Consider the following 21,407-nt stretch of genomic DNA (forward strand, 5'->3'; position numbering starts at 1 on the left):
AGCAGCTCGCTGGTCACCATCAGCAGTTGACACGGCTCACCTCGCTCACCGGAGAGCTCGCCACAGCACTGCAGAGTTTGCGAGGAATCGCCGGGGCTCGGAACCCCCTGCCACCGGCGGTGCCTCCCCCAGCCACCTTGTATGCCGCTCCTGCAGTCACGAGCCCTCGACTTGCCTTCCCGGACAAGTTTAACAGAGACCCTGGGAAGTGCAAGGGTTTTTTTGGTGCAGTGTTTGCTATTTGTAGCACCCGCTCTCTACCTGACCAAAGCTAGCCGTATCGCCTTCGTCTGTACACTCCTCACCGGCAAAGCATTGGAATAGGCCACCGCGGTATGGAGAGAGGACGGTACCACGTTTCCCACCTTTGAGCACCTTCTCGTTCAGTTTTGTGCCGTCTTTGACCACTCTGCTACAGGAGAGAGCGCAGAGGAGCGCCTGCTGGCCATATCCCAGGGAGATCGTCCTGTCGCAGATTACGTGCTGGCCTTCCGCACCCCTGCAAAGGCTTGAACCCGGACCTGCAAGCCGAGCTCGCCTGCCGGGAGAGGGAAGGAGCCTGTCCGAGTTCATGGAACTCTCCATACATATTGACAACCTGATGTGGACCCGTCGAAACTCCGTACGCGCCTTCCGACCTGATAACACCGAACCCGTGCAGCTCCACTACGCACATCTCACACCCGAGGAGCAAGTGCGGCGCATCCGTCACCGACTCTGCCTGTGCTGCGGAGAGTCAAAACACTCCGGTGAGTCTGAATCTCTTCACTCCCCGATCACTGAACTGCGCACAGATTAAGGTACCGCCAATGGAGCGCAAATATGACATGGGGGACCGCGAGCTACTAGCCATGAAGGCGGCTTTCGAGGAATGGCGGCACTGGCTGGAGGGCGCACAGCATCTATTCACTGTTTTGACCGATCACAGGAGGCTTGAGTATCTGAGCTCCACCAAAGGCATGAATCCATGCCAGGCACAGTGGGCCATGTTCTTCACCCATTTCCAGTTCACCATGACCTACAGACCGGGAACCAAGAACGCTAAAGCTGCTGTGCTGTATACCGTGAGGTTGGCCTGGATGCCCCTGCAGAACCCATCATCCCCAAAGTCCACATCCTTGCTCCAGTTCACTGGGACATTATGATGGAAATCTCCCAGGCCAACGCGAAAACACCACCTCCAGCAGATTGCCCTCCTGCGGAAACTTACGTGCCTGAGGATCGTTGGATAAGGAAGCAGTGGAGCGTACATTTCTAGTAGGGGATGAGGTTTTGGTTTTATTGCCTTTACCAGGCTCAGCTCTCCACGCTAGGTTTTCTGGGCCCTATGTTATTGAGTTTAAGTTGAGTGACACAGACTACGTTGTAAAGACTCCTGATCGGAGAAGGAAGTCTTGTGTTTGCCATGGTAATATGCTTAAGCCTTCTGATTCTCGATCTACCACATACCAGATGTTTGTTCTTCAATTCCAGCAGGGGTTTCAGTAGCTGTTGTCTCCATGGGAGTGCCACCATCTGATTATTCCTCAGAAATGGATGGGCTCATCTTAGGTAGTGCTTGTTTTCCAGGTGCTCATTTGAAAAATTCAGAATGGTTGTGTAATATGCAGGTCAAACTTGCTCACTTGTCACCACTGGCCCAAAGAGACTTGATTAGTCTTATTCAGCAAAATCACTTTTCTCTGACACTCCTTCATGTACTACCATTCTTAAACATGACATTGATTTTGGGGATAATGCCCCTGTTAAACAACATGCATACAGGGTTTATCCCACAAAGCATGCCATGATGAAAGCAGAAACCAATTATTTGATTGAAAATGGTCTTGTATACTAGTTCCCAAACCTGATCGAAGCTTTCGATTATGCACTGATTATAGAAAGGTTAATGCTCTAACTAAAGCAGATGCTTTTCCCCTACCCAGGATAGATGATTGTTTATTATAGAACTTTATTATCCCTGAGGGGCAATTTGTTTCACAGCCAGAAGAATCCATACAATCCCAAACACACAACAACAAACAGTACAGAGAAGAAAAAAAAAATTAAGTATTTAAAAACCCAATAGCAACTGGTACAAAAGAAATTTTAAATCTATTTGTCCTGGAAAGCGGTACAGAATATCTATGTGAAGAAGGTAAAAAGATTCTGCAAGGGATGACTGGAATCTCTTAACATTAACTCGGCCTTCTTCAGAGTCCTTGCTTTATGCAAACTGTTTAAATCAATCAGGTTGGTGCCGACAATCTTACCACACACTTTAACAATACCCTGAAGTCTATTTCTATTTTTCAGATTAAGTAATCCATACCAACACACAAATGTAAAAGTAATAACTGACTCAATAAAACAAGAATAAAACATCTTCATAAAAGTGCTATCCACTTTAAAACCATAGACTTTCTGTAAAAAATACATACGTTGGTAGGCTCCTTTACAAACAGCATCCACATGAGCCCCAAAAGTTAAAATTATCATCTATTATAGTACCAAGATATTTAAAATTATGTACAATCTCAACAGCATGATCATTAATAACCACAGGAGAGATGGCTCTATGATTTTTCCTAAAATCCACAATCATCTCTTTAGTTTTTAATACATTAATGTCCAAAAAGGACAATTTACACCAATCAATAAAATCTACCAATACAGAACCGTGAACACGATCATCATCAAGGATTATCAAGGAGGGAAACGATCACTGAATCATCAGCAACATTAATGATATGGCACCTCTCAAGTTGCGTACGACACTCATTAGTATAAAGCACAGATAAAAGAGGTGAAAGAACACACCCTTGCGGTGACCCAGTAGAGGAAAAAAGTACATCAGACAAAACACTGTTCACCTTCACACGCTGAGACCTATTGGTTAAGAAATCCATCAGCCAACTTATCAATCCAAAATCAATAATATGAATCCTTTCATCTAGGATATGAGGTTGGATACAATTAAAGGCTGATGAAAAATCAATAAAAACCAAACGTACAAAAGTTTTTGCGCCCTCAAGGTGTGCCAAAATCATGTTTAATAATAGAGCACATATCGCATCAATAACACCCCTGCCTGACCTATAGGCAAACTGAAGCGGATCTAGATTTGCCTGTACCATGGTCAAAAGCGCGTCCTTCACAATCCTCTCAAATGTTTTCATTATCAGAGAAGTAAGTGCTACTGGCCTGTACTCAGTTAAAGATTTTGGTGCATTATTCTTAGGAACAGGTACGATAATAGACTCTTTCCAAAGACAGGGAACCTTATGGAGACTCAATGACATTTTAAAAATAAAACAGAAAATATCTGCAAGTTGTTCTGCACAATTCCTAAGAATATGGCCCCCAATACCATCTGGGCCAGGACTTTTCTCTCTTACACCTCGAAAAAGTTTCAAAACCATATCCTTGTCAACATTTACCCTATTCTGTTCCGGGGCAGCATTATTAAACACTGCCAATTCCTGACTAAAATCATGACTATTAAAACGATTCTAAAAAACATTCAGATCATTAGAGAGATCAAAATCAAGCTTCCCATCAAGTAAAATATTACGTCTTTTGGAATTCATTCCCATCATGGATTTCACCCCCTCCCATGCAGAACGTGAATTCCCTGTTTTTAACATATCCTCCACTCTGGCCTTATAGTTAAGCCTTGCCATTTTAAGTTCTTTTTAACTTGTTTACCTTATACTGAGTCACATCACCTCGATTAAAACAAATATTTCTCTGAATAATTGTATTTTTAACCGATTTAGCGACCCATGGTTTATTATTCTGATAAATGGCTATTTATTTCCTGGGAATAACAAAATCTTCACAAAACATAATATAAGCTGACACCGTCTCTGTAAGTTCATCTAAATCCGCACAAGCATCAGTAAACACATCCCAATCTGTGCAGCTAAAACAGTCCTGGATACAATTTATAGATTCAGCTGACCACACCGGACCTAATCGACGTTCCGGCTTAGTTTTCTTCAAGATCGATTTGTATAGTGGAACCAATTGCACAACATTATGATCGGATGAACCCAAGGGAGCTCTACAAAATGATTTGTATGCACCCTTAACAGATCCGTAACAATGACCCAAACATTTCATATACTATAGCGTGTAAAACAGGTTACCTACTGATAAAAACCAGACAGAGACTTCTCCATATTACAGTGATTAAAATCACCCATAATAAAATTAAGTGCGTCTGGCGAGATCCCTTGAAGCCTTTGCACAATTTTAACAATAATTCGGGTTGCAGAGTCAGCATTAGCTCTCGGGTGAATGTACATGAGCCTGATAAATATCTGGGGGAACTCCCTTGGTAAGTAATAGGGTCGAAGGGAAACAGCTAAGAGTTCAATGTCAGGAGGTCCCTAAAGACCACTGTATTACACCAACTTTTATTAACATAAAGGCATAATCCTCCACCAAGTGATTTACCCGTCACCCCTCAATTTCTGATGCATGCCGCCGCGACTCCCCCTCTTCCTCGCCCCTTTCGGTTTGGATACACACTCTCGGTTTGCCGCGGTAAAATCCGACTGAACAACCTCTGCTGGAAACGCTGCCAGGGGATCCAAACTTCCCTCTCAAGAGTTACGTAGTAGGAGAAGAAACTCGCGGCTGTACTGCAGAGATACACAGGGCTCGCAAAAAACACTCAAAAAGTACAAAAAAAGAGAAGAAAAAAAAGAAAAAACTTGTCGTATTAAAATAAGTCATTGTTTCCAAACAATAAAAAATTCTAATAGATGAAAAAAAAAACACAAAACAAACAATAAACAAGCACAAAACCACAAACAAGCAAGCAAACAATAAACCACACTACACTGCACGCTTTCCAAACTGCTGCTGCGTTTCGCCATGTGCTAAGTTTGTAACGAAGTTGGATCTTTTGAAGGGCTATTGGCAGGTTCCACTCACCCCATGTGCATCAGAAATTTCTGCTTTTAATATACCAGACAGGTTCCTCCAATATACTGTTATGGCCTTTGGTCTAAAAAATGCCCCTGCTACGTTTCAGGATCTTATGTCTCAGGTCCTAGGTAATTTAGACAACTGTGAGGTCTATCTTGATTAGGTTGTTTTTTCAGACACATGGGGCAGCCATGTTGACATAAACAAAGTGTTTGCCAACCTTCAAGCTGCCTCCATTACGCTCAACCTGGCAAAATGTTAGTTTGGTCAAGCTACGGTGAGCTATCTAGGTAAACAGGTGGGGCAAGGTGTTGTTCGCCCTGTGGAAGCTAAGGTTGAGTCTGTCTCCTCTTTTCCTGTCCCCAGACTAAACGTCTTCATATGATCTTCATATGACACGCTATGCCCCACCTCTTCGTCGTGCTATTGGCTGGATGGGAATTTCAGGCGGACATTTAAACCACGTCAGCGAGAGTTCCAGAGAGAGGGAAAAAGCCGGTTTTTAATGGTTGTATGCTGTGGCTTGCATGCCGTGTTACCTCGTTGTGCGAAGCACTGTGTGTTGTAGAGCTTGTGTTGACTTAGTCATTCTGTGTTTTTTTTTTGCCTCGTTGAATGTGTGTCCTGTTGTATGTGTTTCCATGTAAATTTTGCAAATATGGCTCTATGTAGATTTTGTAAATACACCCTGTTCGGTGGTTTGTACGAAGTCGTTGCCAGTTTAGGTTATTCTGTTTATTTGGATCAGGTTAACTGAGTTGTTCTTGTTGAGTTAGGGGGAGTTCTATTTATTATTTTGGACTTTCTGACTTCTGAAGCTGTAACCACCTAAAAAAATGAACAAAACCAAGAAGTGATACTGTGTCATGCCACGTTTTGTTTTGTTTTTTAGGTGGTGACAGCTTTTTTTCATACAACTGAGCAATTAAGGGTTAAAGGCCTTGCTTAGGGGCCCAACAGTGGCAGCTTGGTGGACCTGAGATCGAACCCACAACCTTCTAATTAATAGCCCAACACCTTAACCACTAGACTACCACACACATGCACGCATGCACGTATGCACGTACGTTTTTATCTGCACTATTTTATGATGTGTAATTCTTTTTAAGTCACAACTTTAGTGGCAAGCAAGATTCCAAAAGTCCACAGGGGCTGCAAGCTAGTGATTTCTGTGCCGGTCTTAAGTCCTGGATAAATAGAGAGGGTTGCGTCAGGAATCCGCCATCGGCACTGTTGACCTATAGGTGCTGGCGGAAATTGGACTGTTGGTTGAGGAAGAAGAGGAGGGAGAAGGGAGAGCTGGCGACCAGGTGGAAGGGGAGCAAAACACATACTTTTGGAGGGGGATACAAACTGTTTTATTATGATGTGGATGAGAAGAGAAAAAAAGTGGGTAAAAAGTGATCCTGAAGGATGAGTTTGCAAGGAATGTTTTAGAGGTAAAAAAGAGTATCAGACAGGGTAATCAGTTTAAAGTTAGAAATTGAAGGGGTGATGTTGAATGTCGTTAGTGTTTATGCTCCACAAGTAGGCTGTGAGTTAGAAGAGAAGGAGAGATTCTGGAGTGAGTTAGATTAGGTGATGGAAAGTATTCCCGGAATGGATAGAGTAGTGACTGGAGCAGACTTCAACTGGTATGTTCGTGAGGGGAACAAAGCTGATGAGAAGGTGATGGGCAGGTTTGGTGTTAAGGAAAGGAACCTAGAAGGACAGATGGTAGCGGACTTTGCTAAGTGGATGGAAATGGCTGTAGTCAACACATATCCAGAAGAGAGGGGAACATAGACTTACATATTATATTAGAGAGGAGGTTTGAGTTGGTGGTAGGAGAGAGTGTAGCCAGACAGCATAAGATGATAATGTGTAGGATGTCTCTGTTTTCTGGAGGAAGAGGAGAGGAAAGATAGAAAAGAAGACCAAGTGATGGAAGTTGAAAAAGGAAGAATGTTGTGAGGGATTCAAACAGAAGCTGACACAGGCTTTTGGTGGTCAGGATGACCTTCCAGATGACAGGGAGTCCAGATGTTATAAAAGTTACTTCCCTTTGATAGCAAATGTCAGCTTTTCGAAAGCAAGATTTCAATTCAATTCAAGTTTATTTCTATAGCGCTTTTTACAATTGACATTGTCTCAAAGCAGATTTACAGGAACATAAACATAGAACAAAAGGTTAATATAAAGAATAATATAAAGATTAATAGAATGCAAAATTGAAGATTAATATTAGATATATTTAAATGTGTTTGTATTTATCACCAATGAGCAAGTCTGAGGTAACTCAGGCAGCAGTGGCAAGTAAAATCTCCCTAAGATGGTAAGGAAGAAACCTTGAGAGGAACCAGACTCAAAGGGGAACCCATCCTCATATGGGTGAAACTGGAGGGTGCGATTATAAAAATACAGTCAAACAGATGTTGTATAGATGCAAAAGATCACATGGAGTTCACATCTTTTAAGTATAGCAGAGTCTAACTCTAGCTGATACATCTCTAGATGCCTCAGGATTTGCTGAGTCAGCCTCATCTCAGTGGAGGTCCAAAATCTTCATCGCAAAAAAGATGATCGGAGATGGAACAGATTCTGGATGACTCGGGATGGGTAGAAAGAGAGAAGCAGTGGAGAGGGATTAACATATCTGTTGTTCATAATATTTGCAAGTCTGATATAATAGTGCACAGTATTATGGGATGTATTATGTGTACACCTGACTAAAGAGATGAGTTTTTAATCTACATCTAAACTGGGAAAGTGTGTCTGAGCCCCGAACACTATCAGGAAGAATATTCCAAAGTTTGGGAGCTAAATAAGAAAACGCTCTACCACCTTAAGTAGACTTTGATATTCTAGGAACTACCAGACGTCCTGAGTTTTGTGATCTCAGAGAGCGTGAAGGATTGTAACGTGTTAGAAGACTAGTTAGATACATGGGAGCTAAACCATTAAAAGCCTTATACGTGAGTAGCAGCAGTTTGTAATCAATTCTAAACTTAACAGGTAGCCAGTGTAGAGATGATAAAATTGGGGTTATATGGTCATACTTTCTTGTGGTAGTGAGAACTCTGGCAGCTGCATTTTGGACTAACTGTAGCCTATTTATTAAAGATGCAGGACATCCACCAAGTAGTGCATTACAATAGTCCAGTATAGAAGTCATGAATGCATGAACTAGCTTCTCAGCATCAGATACAGACAGGATGTTTCTCAGCTTGGCAATATTTCAAAGGTGGAAGAAGGCTGTTTTTGTAGTATGGTTGATATTATTTTCAAAGAGAAGTTACTGTCTAATATAACTCCCAGGTCTTTCACTGTCGAGCTACTAGTAATAGTACATCCCTCTAAATGGAAGTCAACTTGTGAGAGTTTCTCTGTACTGGTTTTTGGACCAATAAGTAGTATTTCTGTCTTATTGGAGTTTAATAACAGAAAATTACAGGTTATCCAATCTTTTATCTCTCTAAGGCACTGAGTTAATTTGGATAATTCAGCTATTTAATCTGGTTTTGATGAGATGTATAAAAGTGTGTCGTCAGCATAACAGTGGAAATTAATCCCGGGTCTTCTAATGATGTTCCCTAATGGAAGCATGTATATCAAGAAGAGCAGGGGTCCAAGGTCTGATCCTTGAGGGACCCCATAATTAACTGGCAATAAACTGGAGGATTCACCATTTATTTCTACAAAATGGTAGCAGTCAGACAGGTAGGATTTAAACCAATTTAAAGCCTGTCCATGAATAACTGTGTAATTTTGTAAGTGATCTAGAAGAATGTTGTGATCTATAGTGTCAAATGCAGCACTAAGGTCAAGTAGAACTTATAGTGACATACAGTCTTGGTCTGAAGCTAAGAACAAGTCATTTGTAACTTTAACAAGTGCAGTTTCTGTGCTATGATGGGGCCTGAAACCCGAATGAAACTCTTCAATGATATTATTCTCCTGTAAGAAGGAGCACAGAAGGATCTAAATTGAGTTTCTTAATGAGTGGCTTAATAACTGCCAACTTGAAAGATTTAGTCACATAACCCAAAGATAACAAGGAGTTAATAATATTTATAAGAGGCTCACCAGCATTATATAGCACTTCTTTCAGTAATTTAGTTGGGATGGGGTCTAGTGAACAAGTTGTTGATTTAGCTGAAGTAATAAGCTTATCTAACTCCACCTGTCCTGTACTTGTAAAACACTGTAGTTGTGAGTGTAGCACCTTAGGTGAGACTGAGTCACAAGCTGCTCTCACACGTTGAACATCACCTATTTTGTTCCTGATGTTTTTAATTTTGTCTGTCTATAGCAGGACTGACCTTAAAAGCAATTCTAAAAACGAGGTTACGGGTTTCTCTCTTGAGGGTGTGAGTATGACTATTATACCAGGGTGCAGGTGTTTTGTCTCTAACCTTCTTTAATCTGATTGGGGCAACAGTGTCTAATGTGCTAGTGCAGGGGTATTCAATTAAAATTCAAAGAGGTCCAGTTACTAAAATTTCCTCCCAGCAAAGGTCCGAATCTTATATTGTCACTTAAAATAGTGTACCCTCATGTTAATAAAATCAATAACGCACATACATTTCTATATAATTTATTGTTAAATTTCAAGTGTTTTCAAAGTCTGAACTTGTATGGCACTTGAATGGAAAACAATACTGTAGTTGTCTTTACTACATGTCAAGTAACAGATAACGGACACTGAATTTCTTCTGAATAAAATAAATAAAAAGTGCAAACACAGCTTTGAGCAGCCTGAACTCAAGGCCTATATTTCAAGTAATGTAAAACATTCAGAATCTTTTGAATAAAATAAAATCTTTAAACTTTAAAAAAAAATTAAACAAAAGACCATTTCAAGTAAAATAGAACAGGGCAGAATTTACTGAATAAAAGAAAAGTGCAGAGCTTTGAGCAGCTCCCGTTTTCTTCTCTCCTTTCCACCTCTCCTTACTCCCTTTCCATCTTCCGTTCCTAGTGAGAGAAATGGGCATGTAACTGTCCTGCCAGCGTAATTAGGTGCATTACTGCCACCTTCTGCTCTGGAGTATGGAACAGAAACAATCTGTTTTTGGCTTGGCTTTTGATGACGCTCCTGTCGCACTAACTAGATTAACTGCGCATGAACGAAAGATTGATCTTTTTATTAATATCAAAGAGCTTATATAATCTTATAATATTAGGTTATAATAAGGAGATGCTTAATATGATAACATTAGAATTTTAACGGGTCCAGGCAGACCCGTCACTCGGTCCGGATCCAGACCGCGGTCCACCATTTGGTGATGCCCGTGCTAGTGAATATCGCGCCTATGCTGTTAGTCATTACATCTAGATTGTTTGTGTTTAAGGGTACAGTACGATGTCCAGACAGATCAGGCAGGTTATTTGTGAATCTGTCTTTAGTGGTCGGAATAATATAGTTCTACTGAATCGATAACATAGTGAGACACAGTTAATCTGTGATGTCATCACTTTGAGGTATGATATCTATATCAGTGACATCTATTCCGTGTGATATTATTAAATCTAGTGTGTGATTAAGACGATGTGTTGCTCTAGTGATGTTTTGTTTAAGCCCAAATGAGTTGAGTAGGTCCATGAATGTGAGTCCTAAAGCATCGTTTGTATCGTCAACGTGAATGTTAAAGTCTCCTACAATTAATGCTTTATCAAAGTTAACCAATAGGTCCGAGAGAAAATATGCAAACTCTCTAAAAAAATCAGTGTAGGGCCCTGGGGGTCTATACACGGTCGCTATAGCAAAACACATCATGGATTTTTTCGTGTGCATGTGCAAGAGTGCAGCATTAAGAACAAGCACTTCAAAATAACTAAATCTATGCTGTGTTCTCTGAGTAACAGTAAGGAAATCACTAAAGATATTGGCAACACCACCTCCACGACTCCTTGCTCGTACGTGGGAAGAGGTCCAGACACGATGATCCTAGCCGCGGGTGCTGTGCTGCGAACCATCTCCACCAGGGTGTTGAAGTCCCTCTTCAGGATCTCCGACTGCCTCAGGCTGGTGTCGTTCGAGCCGGCATGAAGAACCACAGCTCCGGTGTTTCTGCTCATGACCCTAGGTACCTGTGCAGTGACATCAAGAACACGAGCACCAGGTAAGCAGTGAGTGCGAGCCTTAATTTTAGCCACAGTAGCACGGACTTCGCCGATGATCACAGTGTCGCGGTCCGTCTCGCGAAAGGGAGCGAAGTGGTTCCGGGTGGGGATCTCGTGACCGGTGGCGGCGGAGGTCCCCTGGCGCCGGAGTGGACAGCACCTGGGCAGGCCGCTTCCTGGGTGCGCTGGGTCTGGACAGAGAAACACACGGAGTAGAGGTGGAGGGAGTAGTAATTTAATGCCGGGGATTTACCTGAGACAGGTGAGCGAGCGACCGGGAAGCTTCCAGCATGGCTTTCTGCACCCGCAGCTCGGTCTGCTTCACCTGTAGGTCGTGGATCTGCTTCCCCATGGCCTCCAGCTCCAGTTCCACCAAGTGCAGCTCGAATGTGTCCTCACCTCACACCAAATGTATTAGGTATATATGGAATACACACAGTTTTGGTTCAAGAGGAACATTATCCCCAATTAACTGACCAATCATGGTAAGAATTTCCTTCCAAAATTTTTGAAACTCTTTACATTCCCATACACAGTGAAAAGGTTTACTAATTTCATCTTTTCACTTTGTACAGTTGTCAGGGATATTGGGATTGAACCTATTTAATTTTACAGGGGTAATGTATGTCCTTAAAAGCCATTGGTATTGCAGTAGTTTGCACCTTGTGTTAATGCTGTGGGTTTGAGCAAATAGATGTATAGAATATGATTCATGAATAGATATGATTCTTCCCATTCTTCTTTTGAAATATCTTCCTGCAGATAATTTTTCCATGCTACCAAGTAAGATAAAGAATTATCTTTTGATCCCTCTAAGAGTATGTTATAAAACAATGATAAGTTGCCTCTAGCATTTAAATGTTTTAAAGTGTGGTTTTCTATGATTGACAATGGGGGTTCTGAGGAGGTTTTCATTTGAGAGTGTACAAAGCTCCTGACATGCAGAAAGAAGTGTTTGCGAAAGAGACCATATTTTCTCACCAGTTGTTGAAATGACATTAATACACCTTCTTCATATAAATCTTTTACTTGTCAAATTCCTTTACACATCCAGTTTTTAAATCCCATATACCTTCTGCCAGGTATTTTGTGGTTGTGGTTAGTTTCTTTTGGTCTTTCATACAAACAAAGAGCATTAACCAGTCAGCATTAATGACTCATAACTATTTTTGATAATCATGGTCTCTGCAGCGAAGAATTAACCTGAATATCAAACATACAGTTGTACTTACATACTTTACAAATCTACACTGTACAAAGGCCAGCATAATAATTAAGTTAATTAACTTAAATATATGTATTGTGTGTAGGTTTAGAGTGTTTGTAAGAATGTCCTCCTTCATTAATGAATGAAAATGCCTTTTCACTACCCCATTATGTGACTAGCACAAGCCATGCCTCAATCTACATTTATAGCATTTAACAGACATTCTTAAGCCAGAACGACTTGTATTTTAACTCATTTTTATACAACTGAGGGTTAAGGTCATTACTCAGGGGCCCAGCAGTGGCAGCTTGGTGGATGTGGGAATCAAACTCACAACCTTACAATTTGTAGTCCAGCACCTTAACCACTAGGCTACCATGTCTCTATATAATTACATAAAACGCTTTCCAGAAAGATCCACTTATATCATGTTGAAATGATTTATAAACCTGATTGAGGTAGCAGAGGAACTTTACAAGATCATTCAGTTAAATAAAGAAATGTTCCCAAATAAATGTTCCCCAAATTGTTGAATTTGTTGCTAGGATTTTTGGTGGTATAGAGGTGGAGTTCACTTGAAAATATCACACCAACTTGCACCACAATGGAAATCTTTCTCTTCTTCTCTTTTTGTGTAAGAAGACAGGAAGTGTAGAGGCTTAAATACAAATCGCTGATCATTTCGTCATTCATGTCTGACAGAATGGAGCTGTGGACACTCCGTATGATGATCTGTGAGTAAAAATGTTTTCTTTGTGTCTTTATTAAAGTGAGTGGTGGGTTAAAAAATGTTCACATGATGTCTGATGTCCTGTGTACATAGATTATTAGTATAGGATTATAATATAGGATATAGGATAGTCTGAGCGTATAGAAGAGAATAATCCGCTGTGTTTTTGCTAATGTTCTCAGTGATTGTGCTGCTGTTTAACTTCTCACAATAAATCCCACAATAAAGTGGCTGCTCCACTGCATCAATCCCTAATCATTAACAATTTAGTGACTGCAATAGATGTACGTGATTAATAAATTTGAACTTTTATATAAAGTGAATTCAATGAGTGAAAATAGACTGCTTCTGCTTCATTAGAGCTGCAACTTGCTTTGAAACAATCTGCGTTCATTTTTACAGATGTGTTGGTTAACATGAGCAATTTTGTAATGTGAGACAAAGAGAAGGAAGTGACACAATTCAGCTTCAGATTAGCAGAAGTGAATTTATTTATACAGGAGACTGTAATGAGCTGTGAAGTGAGTTGAGTGAAAATAACCTTTTTAAACATTATATATTATATCTTAAAGGAACAGGTAAAACTTGTATAATAGCTAAAGTGATTTAAAGATTTTTTTTATTTACAGGACATGACATTGTTCTCATTTGTCTTCTTAAATAAATGAAAAATTTAGCATTACATATTCTCTGTTGTGGAAATTAAACTATAATATAATTTGGTGAGAGGTGGAATCATGTGATGAAACAAATCTTGTCTTTGCTTTTATTCAGAGAAGATTACAGAGTAATCCATTTCAGGTAAAAGGGCAGAGCGCACACACCGAACTCTGACAAAAAATAGAAGTCACAATTTGACACAAAATTCTCTGTTTTTTTCCCCTTTTTAGTGGCTATGTCACTTATCCACATTGGACAAGCTCAAGGTGATTTCTATATATTTTTATTGCTTATGTTGTGTACATGATGGATTTGTATTAATGTGGACAGAAAGTCACTTTAACATGTGAAATACAAGCACATAGATGTGGAGTGGATGTACAACTGGTATAAAGATGGTGTCTTACATTTTGCCACTGTTGAGTACAAGTATTATTCATTACTCATTATTCAGAGACCTGCTGTTACACTGTGTGTATGTCTTCTTCACACTAGATAACCTCAAATGATGAAAAAATAATACATGAACACGCACAATCAGAACGTGACACATAAAGAGGAACAAAGACAGATACACAAGGGCAGGTAATAACACATTAGGTATAATAAGCATCATGTGGGAAAAAACACATAACCTCAAACACCCCTCTATTTGGTGTGAGGACTCTGTGAAGTTTTATAAGGAAAGTGGCTAGTAAGTCAAAACTCAGCAGGTTAATTATATTTGTCTAAAAAAATGTATTAAATGATATGATACTTTTGTCTTTATGTATTTTTGGAAATATTTTGGAAATCTAAAATGTTCTTATTGTGTCCCAGTTATATAAAAGAAATAGAATAAATATCTATAACAAAACATGTACAACAACACGTTGCTAGGACTTACAGTACACTTCTTAATGAACTTTAGGTAATATTATTTTATATACACTACACCATCACTAATGATTTGACTAAACACAGACTAATGTCAGTAGAATCAGAACTGTATTTATTGCAGTGTTTATTTTGAGGTGTTAATAATAAGATTATGTTTCTGCAGAGAGTCCTAAAGCTGTGGTGACCATAAAGCCTGACAAACATGTGTTCAGAGGAGAGACTGTGACTCTCAGGTGTGAAATACAGGGAGGAGGAGACACTGAGTGGACATACAGCTGGTATAAAGATGACCAGGTCTACAGAAACCTCACAACCCAGGAGTTCAGCTTCAGCTCAGTTAGAAATGAACACAGTGGTAAATACACCTGCAGAGGGAGGAGACGCAGTGACTATCAGATCTCAGACATCAGTGATGCTGTTACTCTCACTGTATCAGGTGAGTGTTTGAGTTTATGTTAACTTATATAATTTACACAGAGCCAGTTGCTGTTGGATCTATTTTTGGAATGTAAATTTCTGTAAAATCCTTTTTACAGCATTGACCACAAAATATTTTAACAGTATTTAATGGGATATTTAGTCATAGCGAGTGTTTTCACAGTGTATTAGTAACAACATGTCACTGTCTGTAGTAGTGTGGTATTGATTAGTGTGATAAACACTCAGAGAGCAGCACATGAACTGTGTGTTTCACCTCCAACTACAGAAAAACCTAAACCTGAACTCACGAATCAGACCTTAAAGTATACAGTATAAAATAGTATAAAGTGTAATAGTGTAAAGTATAAAGTATAAAATATACACAGACCTGTGCAAAAGTCAGAAAGAAGGTAAAAAAAACATGTAAGGAGGTCTTAAAAATAATGAAATCAAATGTTTTTTTTGTTTGTTTGTTTTTTTTACATTACATTACAAAGTGGTTTTTTTGGTACTGTTTGGAAATCAAAAATGTTCTTATGAGTGTGTGAGTTTGTGTTATCTTGTCATTAATTATATGTAAACTCTGTATGATTTTGTTCCATGTTTGTTATCCATTAGATGTAGCAGAGACAGTAATGACTGTGTCTCCACTGATCTGGCTGACTGAAGGAGATTCAGTGACTCTAAGCTGTGAGGTTAAACACTCCTCTACAGGCTGGACATTCAGCTGGTACAAAGATTTTCTCTCCAGAAACAGAAAGGGTTCCCTCAGGTCCAGAACATCGCTCCTCTCAGACAGCAGCAGAGGATCTGGAGGCTCCTACACTCTCAGTCCTGTTTCTCTGAATCACACAGGAGTTTATGTGTGCAGGGCTGAGAGAGGATTCTTTCACACACAGTACAGCAAAACACAGCCACTGTGGATCACTGGTGAGGAAATAAAACATTTAAGTAAATAAGTGCAAATTAAAATCAATGCATAAATAGAGAATTTATTAAATGAAGTGTATTGTAAACACATCTAGAGGTGGTAAGAAACGTCAACCAATAATTCCATATTAATAACTAACCACATTACATCCCATCAGTGCTGACATCTTTCTGAGATTTCATGAAGTTAATACTACAAGAATTGATGTATACTATTTTTTAAAATAAATTTTTATGTTATACATAAAATAATTATACATAATCCTTTTTCTAAACTGAAATCTAAACATATATTCCTTTTATTCCTCAGTGTTTTCTTTAATACTATTTGTTAGTATTTTTTCCTGTCTTTAATCAGTCTTTAATCTCTCTTGATACAAACTACTATGTTAAACAACAACTTGTTTCTAAATCTGTTTATTATTGGTCTTACTGTAGATTATTTGGAGCATCTGCTCACGAGTCTCTGTGTATGAGCCGTTATTAAAAACACAATAACATTAGAACAAACATACTAATATAAATATATTTATAGTTACAGCTGCATCTACTGAGCTATTGTCACGGTTAGACAAAGGCGAGTGAGGATCCAAATGCTGAACGTATTTAATCAAAAATCACGAAACAGGCAACACAAGGCAGAACACAAAGCAAAACAGGGACCAGGAGCAGAAACATAAACATACAACATACCACAACAACTAACACCAGGGAAGTGGATAGACAGAGTAGATATAGCAACCAGGATCCAATCAAAAAGCGGAGACAATCAGTGACAAAGACAACACACCTGGAGGAAAGCCTGAGTTGAATTAGTGTCCATGGTAACAAATGAGTGGGTGGAGCAAACAATTAACAGCAGGGGCAAGACAGCAGACAGAAACAGGGCAAAAACAGACAGACAGACTCATTGCAGCTATACTATGAAATAATATATATTTTCTTATGTGTTCCGTAATAACTCTTTATGTTTAAACTCATTAGATGTATTAGGCAGGTGAACAGAATCTAAATAGTATAATTAACGCAATTAAAGATTTAGTCCTGGGTTAATTTTTAATGATACACATATTAATATACTACATATATATTAATCTTCTGCAAATCTACAAATCTTCTCTTTTGGCATTCAACGAAGGCGGTCGCATTTTCTCTCCTTCTCCTTTACTTTCCCTGCTTTGCTCGTCTCGTCTATTGTCTTATACTTTGAGAGACTCTCTCCGCACTGCTCTCCAAACTAAAAAACATCATGAATTTGATAAACTGGTCTCTCAATGAAATTGGCACCATCTTCTCAACGAGAAGCTTGGGTTCGGGGGAACCTGACTGCCCTACCGGAACGTTCGAGCTGGCTATACGATGGACGCGTGGGAGAGGTGGCGGGTCGTGTGTCTGGCGGCTCTTTCCGTGGAGGACATTGAAGATATCTACCTATTCGGAACCATGATAACAGGAGTTCTGCTGATTGGATTAGGCATTGCCCTGGTTTATCGAGGAAATCAGAAAACGGTGACAGCTGTCCATAACCTCCCAAGGCTGCCCGTCATGATTGTTGCAGTGGGCAGAGCGGTCAGCACTGAGGCTGTGACTATTAACCGCAATATGGATAACATCACGGTGAGGCTCACTGCTTTCGATACTGTTGACGTCACGAAGAACTTCGGAAAGAAAAATGGATCGATTTGGAGACCAGAATGGACTAAGAGAGTAGTTGTGTAAATTGGAATGCGTCTACTCGGCCCAAGACCAAACAAGCCCAATCTTATCTGCTTTCGGCTCCTCTTAACCAGCACTGGCCTTGGCCAAGGCCGCTGCTGGAACGATTGCCCTGGAAGAGCACTGCAGCGAGACTGCGTTCCTTCCCCCATTTCCACAGACACCTGCTGATTGTTGACTCTGTCGGGGACATGCTCAAGGCTGTCTCCATGGCAACTTGCTGTGTATCGCTATGACAATCTTGTGTACTGAGGCACCGAGATTTGATGCCGGGAGCAACGACTCTCCAGGCCTACACACTTATACATACACAAACACACACACACACGTATATAAAGATATGCACTAACCCCCCCCAATCCCATGCCTTCGCCGCTTTGTACCGCCAGTCTGACAAGCGGGTCTGTGACCAGTGCCTTAGATAAAGGCTGCAGAACCTGATGGCTGCTTGCCTGTGCTGGATTACCTCCACCTCCCACTCCCCTCCCCTGTTGCAAGTCGTGTGTTTATGATGTACTGTTTATGTGCTTATGTTGCTGAGGTGTTTTTTTTGTTCCCACACTGTACTCCCCACTGGAGCATAGTCTGGGGGTTGTTTTTTTCTCCTTCCCTCCCCCTTTTTCTCCCTGTTATGCTGTATTTCTTTTCAATTCCCTGTCTTCCTGTCCTGTCCCACCCTTGTCATATTGTATGTATTGTATGTATCGACAGGTTGATGGCTAAATTCACGGTACCTGTGACCAGTGACAATAAAGGCTACTACTACTACTACTACTACTACTACTACTACTACTACTACTACTACATATACAGGAGCATTATAATAGAATCATTAAAAATTTAAGTCATAATAATTCCATAATAAACTTTATTTGTGTATTTCAGGTGAATCTCCTTCAGGGTCTCTGATCATCAGGCCGAGCAGAACTCAACACTTTTCTGCTGACTCTTTCTCACTGAACTGTGAGGACCAGAGTAACTCTACTGGATGGACAGTGAGAGGATACAGTTACACTGAGACATTCATCGATTGTTCATCAGTATCAGGCTCTACATGTAACATCAGCTCCCTCTCTAGATCACACACTGGTGTTTATTGGTGTCAGTCTGTATCTGCAGGATGCAGTAATTCTGTCAACATCACAGTACACAGTGAGTTTTCAATGTTCTCATCTATAACAGATTTACAATATACAGGACTAGAGATAACACTTTTAAACTCTGAGTTCACTCAGTGTAAGTTTGTGCTACACTTTCTCTGATATGTCCCACTGATAGAGCTCTCTGTTTAATTCATTACATTATTTTATACATTTCCTATTTTCAGTGTTTTCTTTCTCTGTCCTACAGATGGTGCTGTGATCCTGGACAGTCCTGTACATCCTGTGACTGAGGGACATAATCTGACTTTACGCTGTTTATTTCGCAACAAAAAGATCCCAGGCTCTGGTGTTGATTTCTATAAAGATGATTCTATCCTTCACTCCCAGACTACAGGAGAGATGACCATCAGTAGTGTCTCAAAGTCTGATGAAGGTTTCTACCACTGTAAACACCAGGAGAGAGGAGAGTCACTGAAAAGCTGGGTTTCAGTCAGAGGTGAGAAATATTTATTCAGTTAATCTAGAAAGCAATAAAATTGAATGGGATTATAGTAAAATACCCAATGATGTGGTGTGATCCAGCTCAATATATATAGAAAGTACCTACTTTAGAACTAATGACTTTAAATCTTTAATCTTTAAATTACAGTCAGATTCTGCAGCTCTGTGGTATTGTTGCATATAGAGTATGATATGTATCTTCATTTGAATCTTGTATTTATTAGAACCTTGTATTAGACTCCCCAATATTATAAATAACATTTTACTCCTCATCATATCGCATGTAGGAGCTTCAATATCAGTGCTCAGACTGATCAGCAGTCTAGTGACAGTTTCTGTGTATCTGCAGCTGACCATCGTTCTGGCAGTGAAATGTTTCAGAGCTCGAGGTAAAAACATTTTCAGTCTATTTCACATAATAAACACACTGACATGAGGTAACAGGACAAATGATTTGAGTCTGTACTACCATTTTACCTGAAAATTACCACAATACACACTTTAGTTATTAAAGCACTAAAATGCATTTACAGTAATGATTATATAATTAAAGTGCAGATGCTTAGAAATAATAGTTTTATAAATGTAATGAGTATGTAATTGTGTGATTTCTGTATGATTTAAATGACAGGATGTTCATCTATTTGTAGGAACCCATTCCAAATTGGTTTTGATAATTAAAAGACAGTTTTATGTACTTTTTGTTTGTTTTTTGAATACATTTGCATTTTCATTCACGTTCTAATTATATAAATTCCATTCACCATTTGTCAATAAAAACTGTTTTCTTTATTTGACAGTTCAGACTGATGAAGACACCCAGAATGCTGTTATAGAGGAGTGAACAAAATAAATAAATCAGACTATAGGATTGTGAAATAATTTTGATTTCTCAAATTTAAATACTTACTACCGGTTGTTGTTTTTTCTGAAGTTTTCACACCTCTTCATGGGGTTATGAATTATGTTAATGCAGTATACATTAAAATTTACTTGATATCATATCTTTAATTCATCTCTAATCTCTATCTAGTTTTATTCATCTTTATTTAACTGGGTAAAATATTTTATAGGTTAAGTAAACTTATTAAAATTTTGTACAGATGCCATTGGCAAACAGAATATCATCTATGTACAGTGTTAACTAATTCTGATCACTGAGGACAGGAGAGGAGGTTTATCGTTTGTTTATCATTATAGTTCATAATTAAATGATTTGACAAAAAAAAAACAGTCAGTGTTTTCTAGGTAGGCATCTGGAATTTTTTAGCATGTGCTGGAAAGAAAACACATCCAGTTTGTCTTATTAAAGTGACCTTCATTCAGGTCTGTTAATAGTCAATAATTTATAGATTTTTTTTTACAGAAAATGTGTTGAAAGTGGTCACTCAGTGCTTCCGTCTTTGTATTAATCAGAATGTTGTGAGTTTAAATCGCATCACCTTGAGCAAAACTCATCTGTTCATCCCTTAACTGTTCTTTTGTATCTTGTCTCAGCTGTAAGTTGCCAGGAAATTTAAAATGAAAATGTTTGGCATTAAAAAAATATATGTCAAGTCAAGAAGCTTTTATTGTCATTTCAACCATATATACAGTAATATACTGTTGCAGTACAATGAGACAAGGTTTCTCCAGGATCATGGTGCTACATAAAACAAATACAGAGCTATAAGGACTTAGTAAGTTAGTCCTAGCCACATAAAGTATATAATTTATTACAAAACATTTATATTAGAAATACCAGTATCTTAACTATAATGCAGAGCAGGTCTGTCAAAAGGCTTTGATATTATAGTTTTAAAAAGTAAAGTTTTCCTTGGCTTTCTTACTTTTTTTTTAAAAGGCTTTGGATGTTACTTTTGAATAAATAATATGCAATTTAAACTTTTTTAGGGTGCATTTATTATTTAACTCAGGAAGGTTCTGAAGAAGAGAGATTACTGTAAATATACAATACATTGCCTCATTTTGTGTCATCAATGCATATAGCCAGATGGTGTCGCTGTTCAGTAGCGTTTCATCGTTTTTCGAGAGTTGGTTCAAATATGTAGATTTGCTAGAAGGCTTGTTTATACCGGTTTAGTACCAGTTTTTATGCTAAGTCTACTTTACTTTTGGGTTAAATGCATAAATGTAACTTTATGAAAATGTGATATAGTTTATTTATAAAAAGTGCTTAAAGCCACTTCACCACCTCAAATGCCACAGCTTCTGACCGGATCTCAGCATGTCTGGCAGA

General features: G+C 39.1%; 1 protein-coding gene across 3 annotated transcripts in view; it reads left to right on the forward strand.

The window, feature by feature from the left end:
- LOC113663000 (Fc receptor-like protein 5) overlaps positions 1-21,407 on the forward strand; it is a 161,442-nt gene that overhangs the window by 111,918 nt on the left and 28,117 nt on the right. For all 3 annotated transcript variants that reach the window (XM_047818860.1, XM_047818867.1, XM_047818875.1), the window contains one exon: positions 14,662-14,934. In XM_047818860.1, coding sequence (XP_047674816.1) covers positions 14,662-14,934 — 273 coding nt within the window. The remainder of the gene's footprint in view (positions 1-14,661; positions 14,935-21,407) is intronic.

This window comes from Tachysurus fulvidraco, chromosome 1 (assembly GCF_022655615.1).
Source record: "Tachysurus fulvidraco isolate hzauxx_2018 chromosome 1, HZAU_PFXX_2.0, whole genome shotgun sequence".
Taxonomy (NCBI): domain Eukaryota; kingdom Metazoa; phylum Chordata; class Actinopteri; order Siluriformes; family Bagridae; genus Tachysurus; species Tachysurus fulvidraco.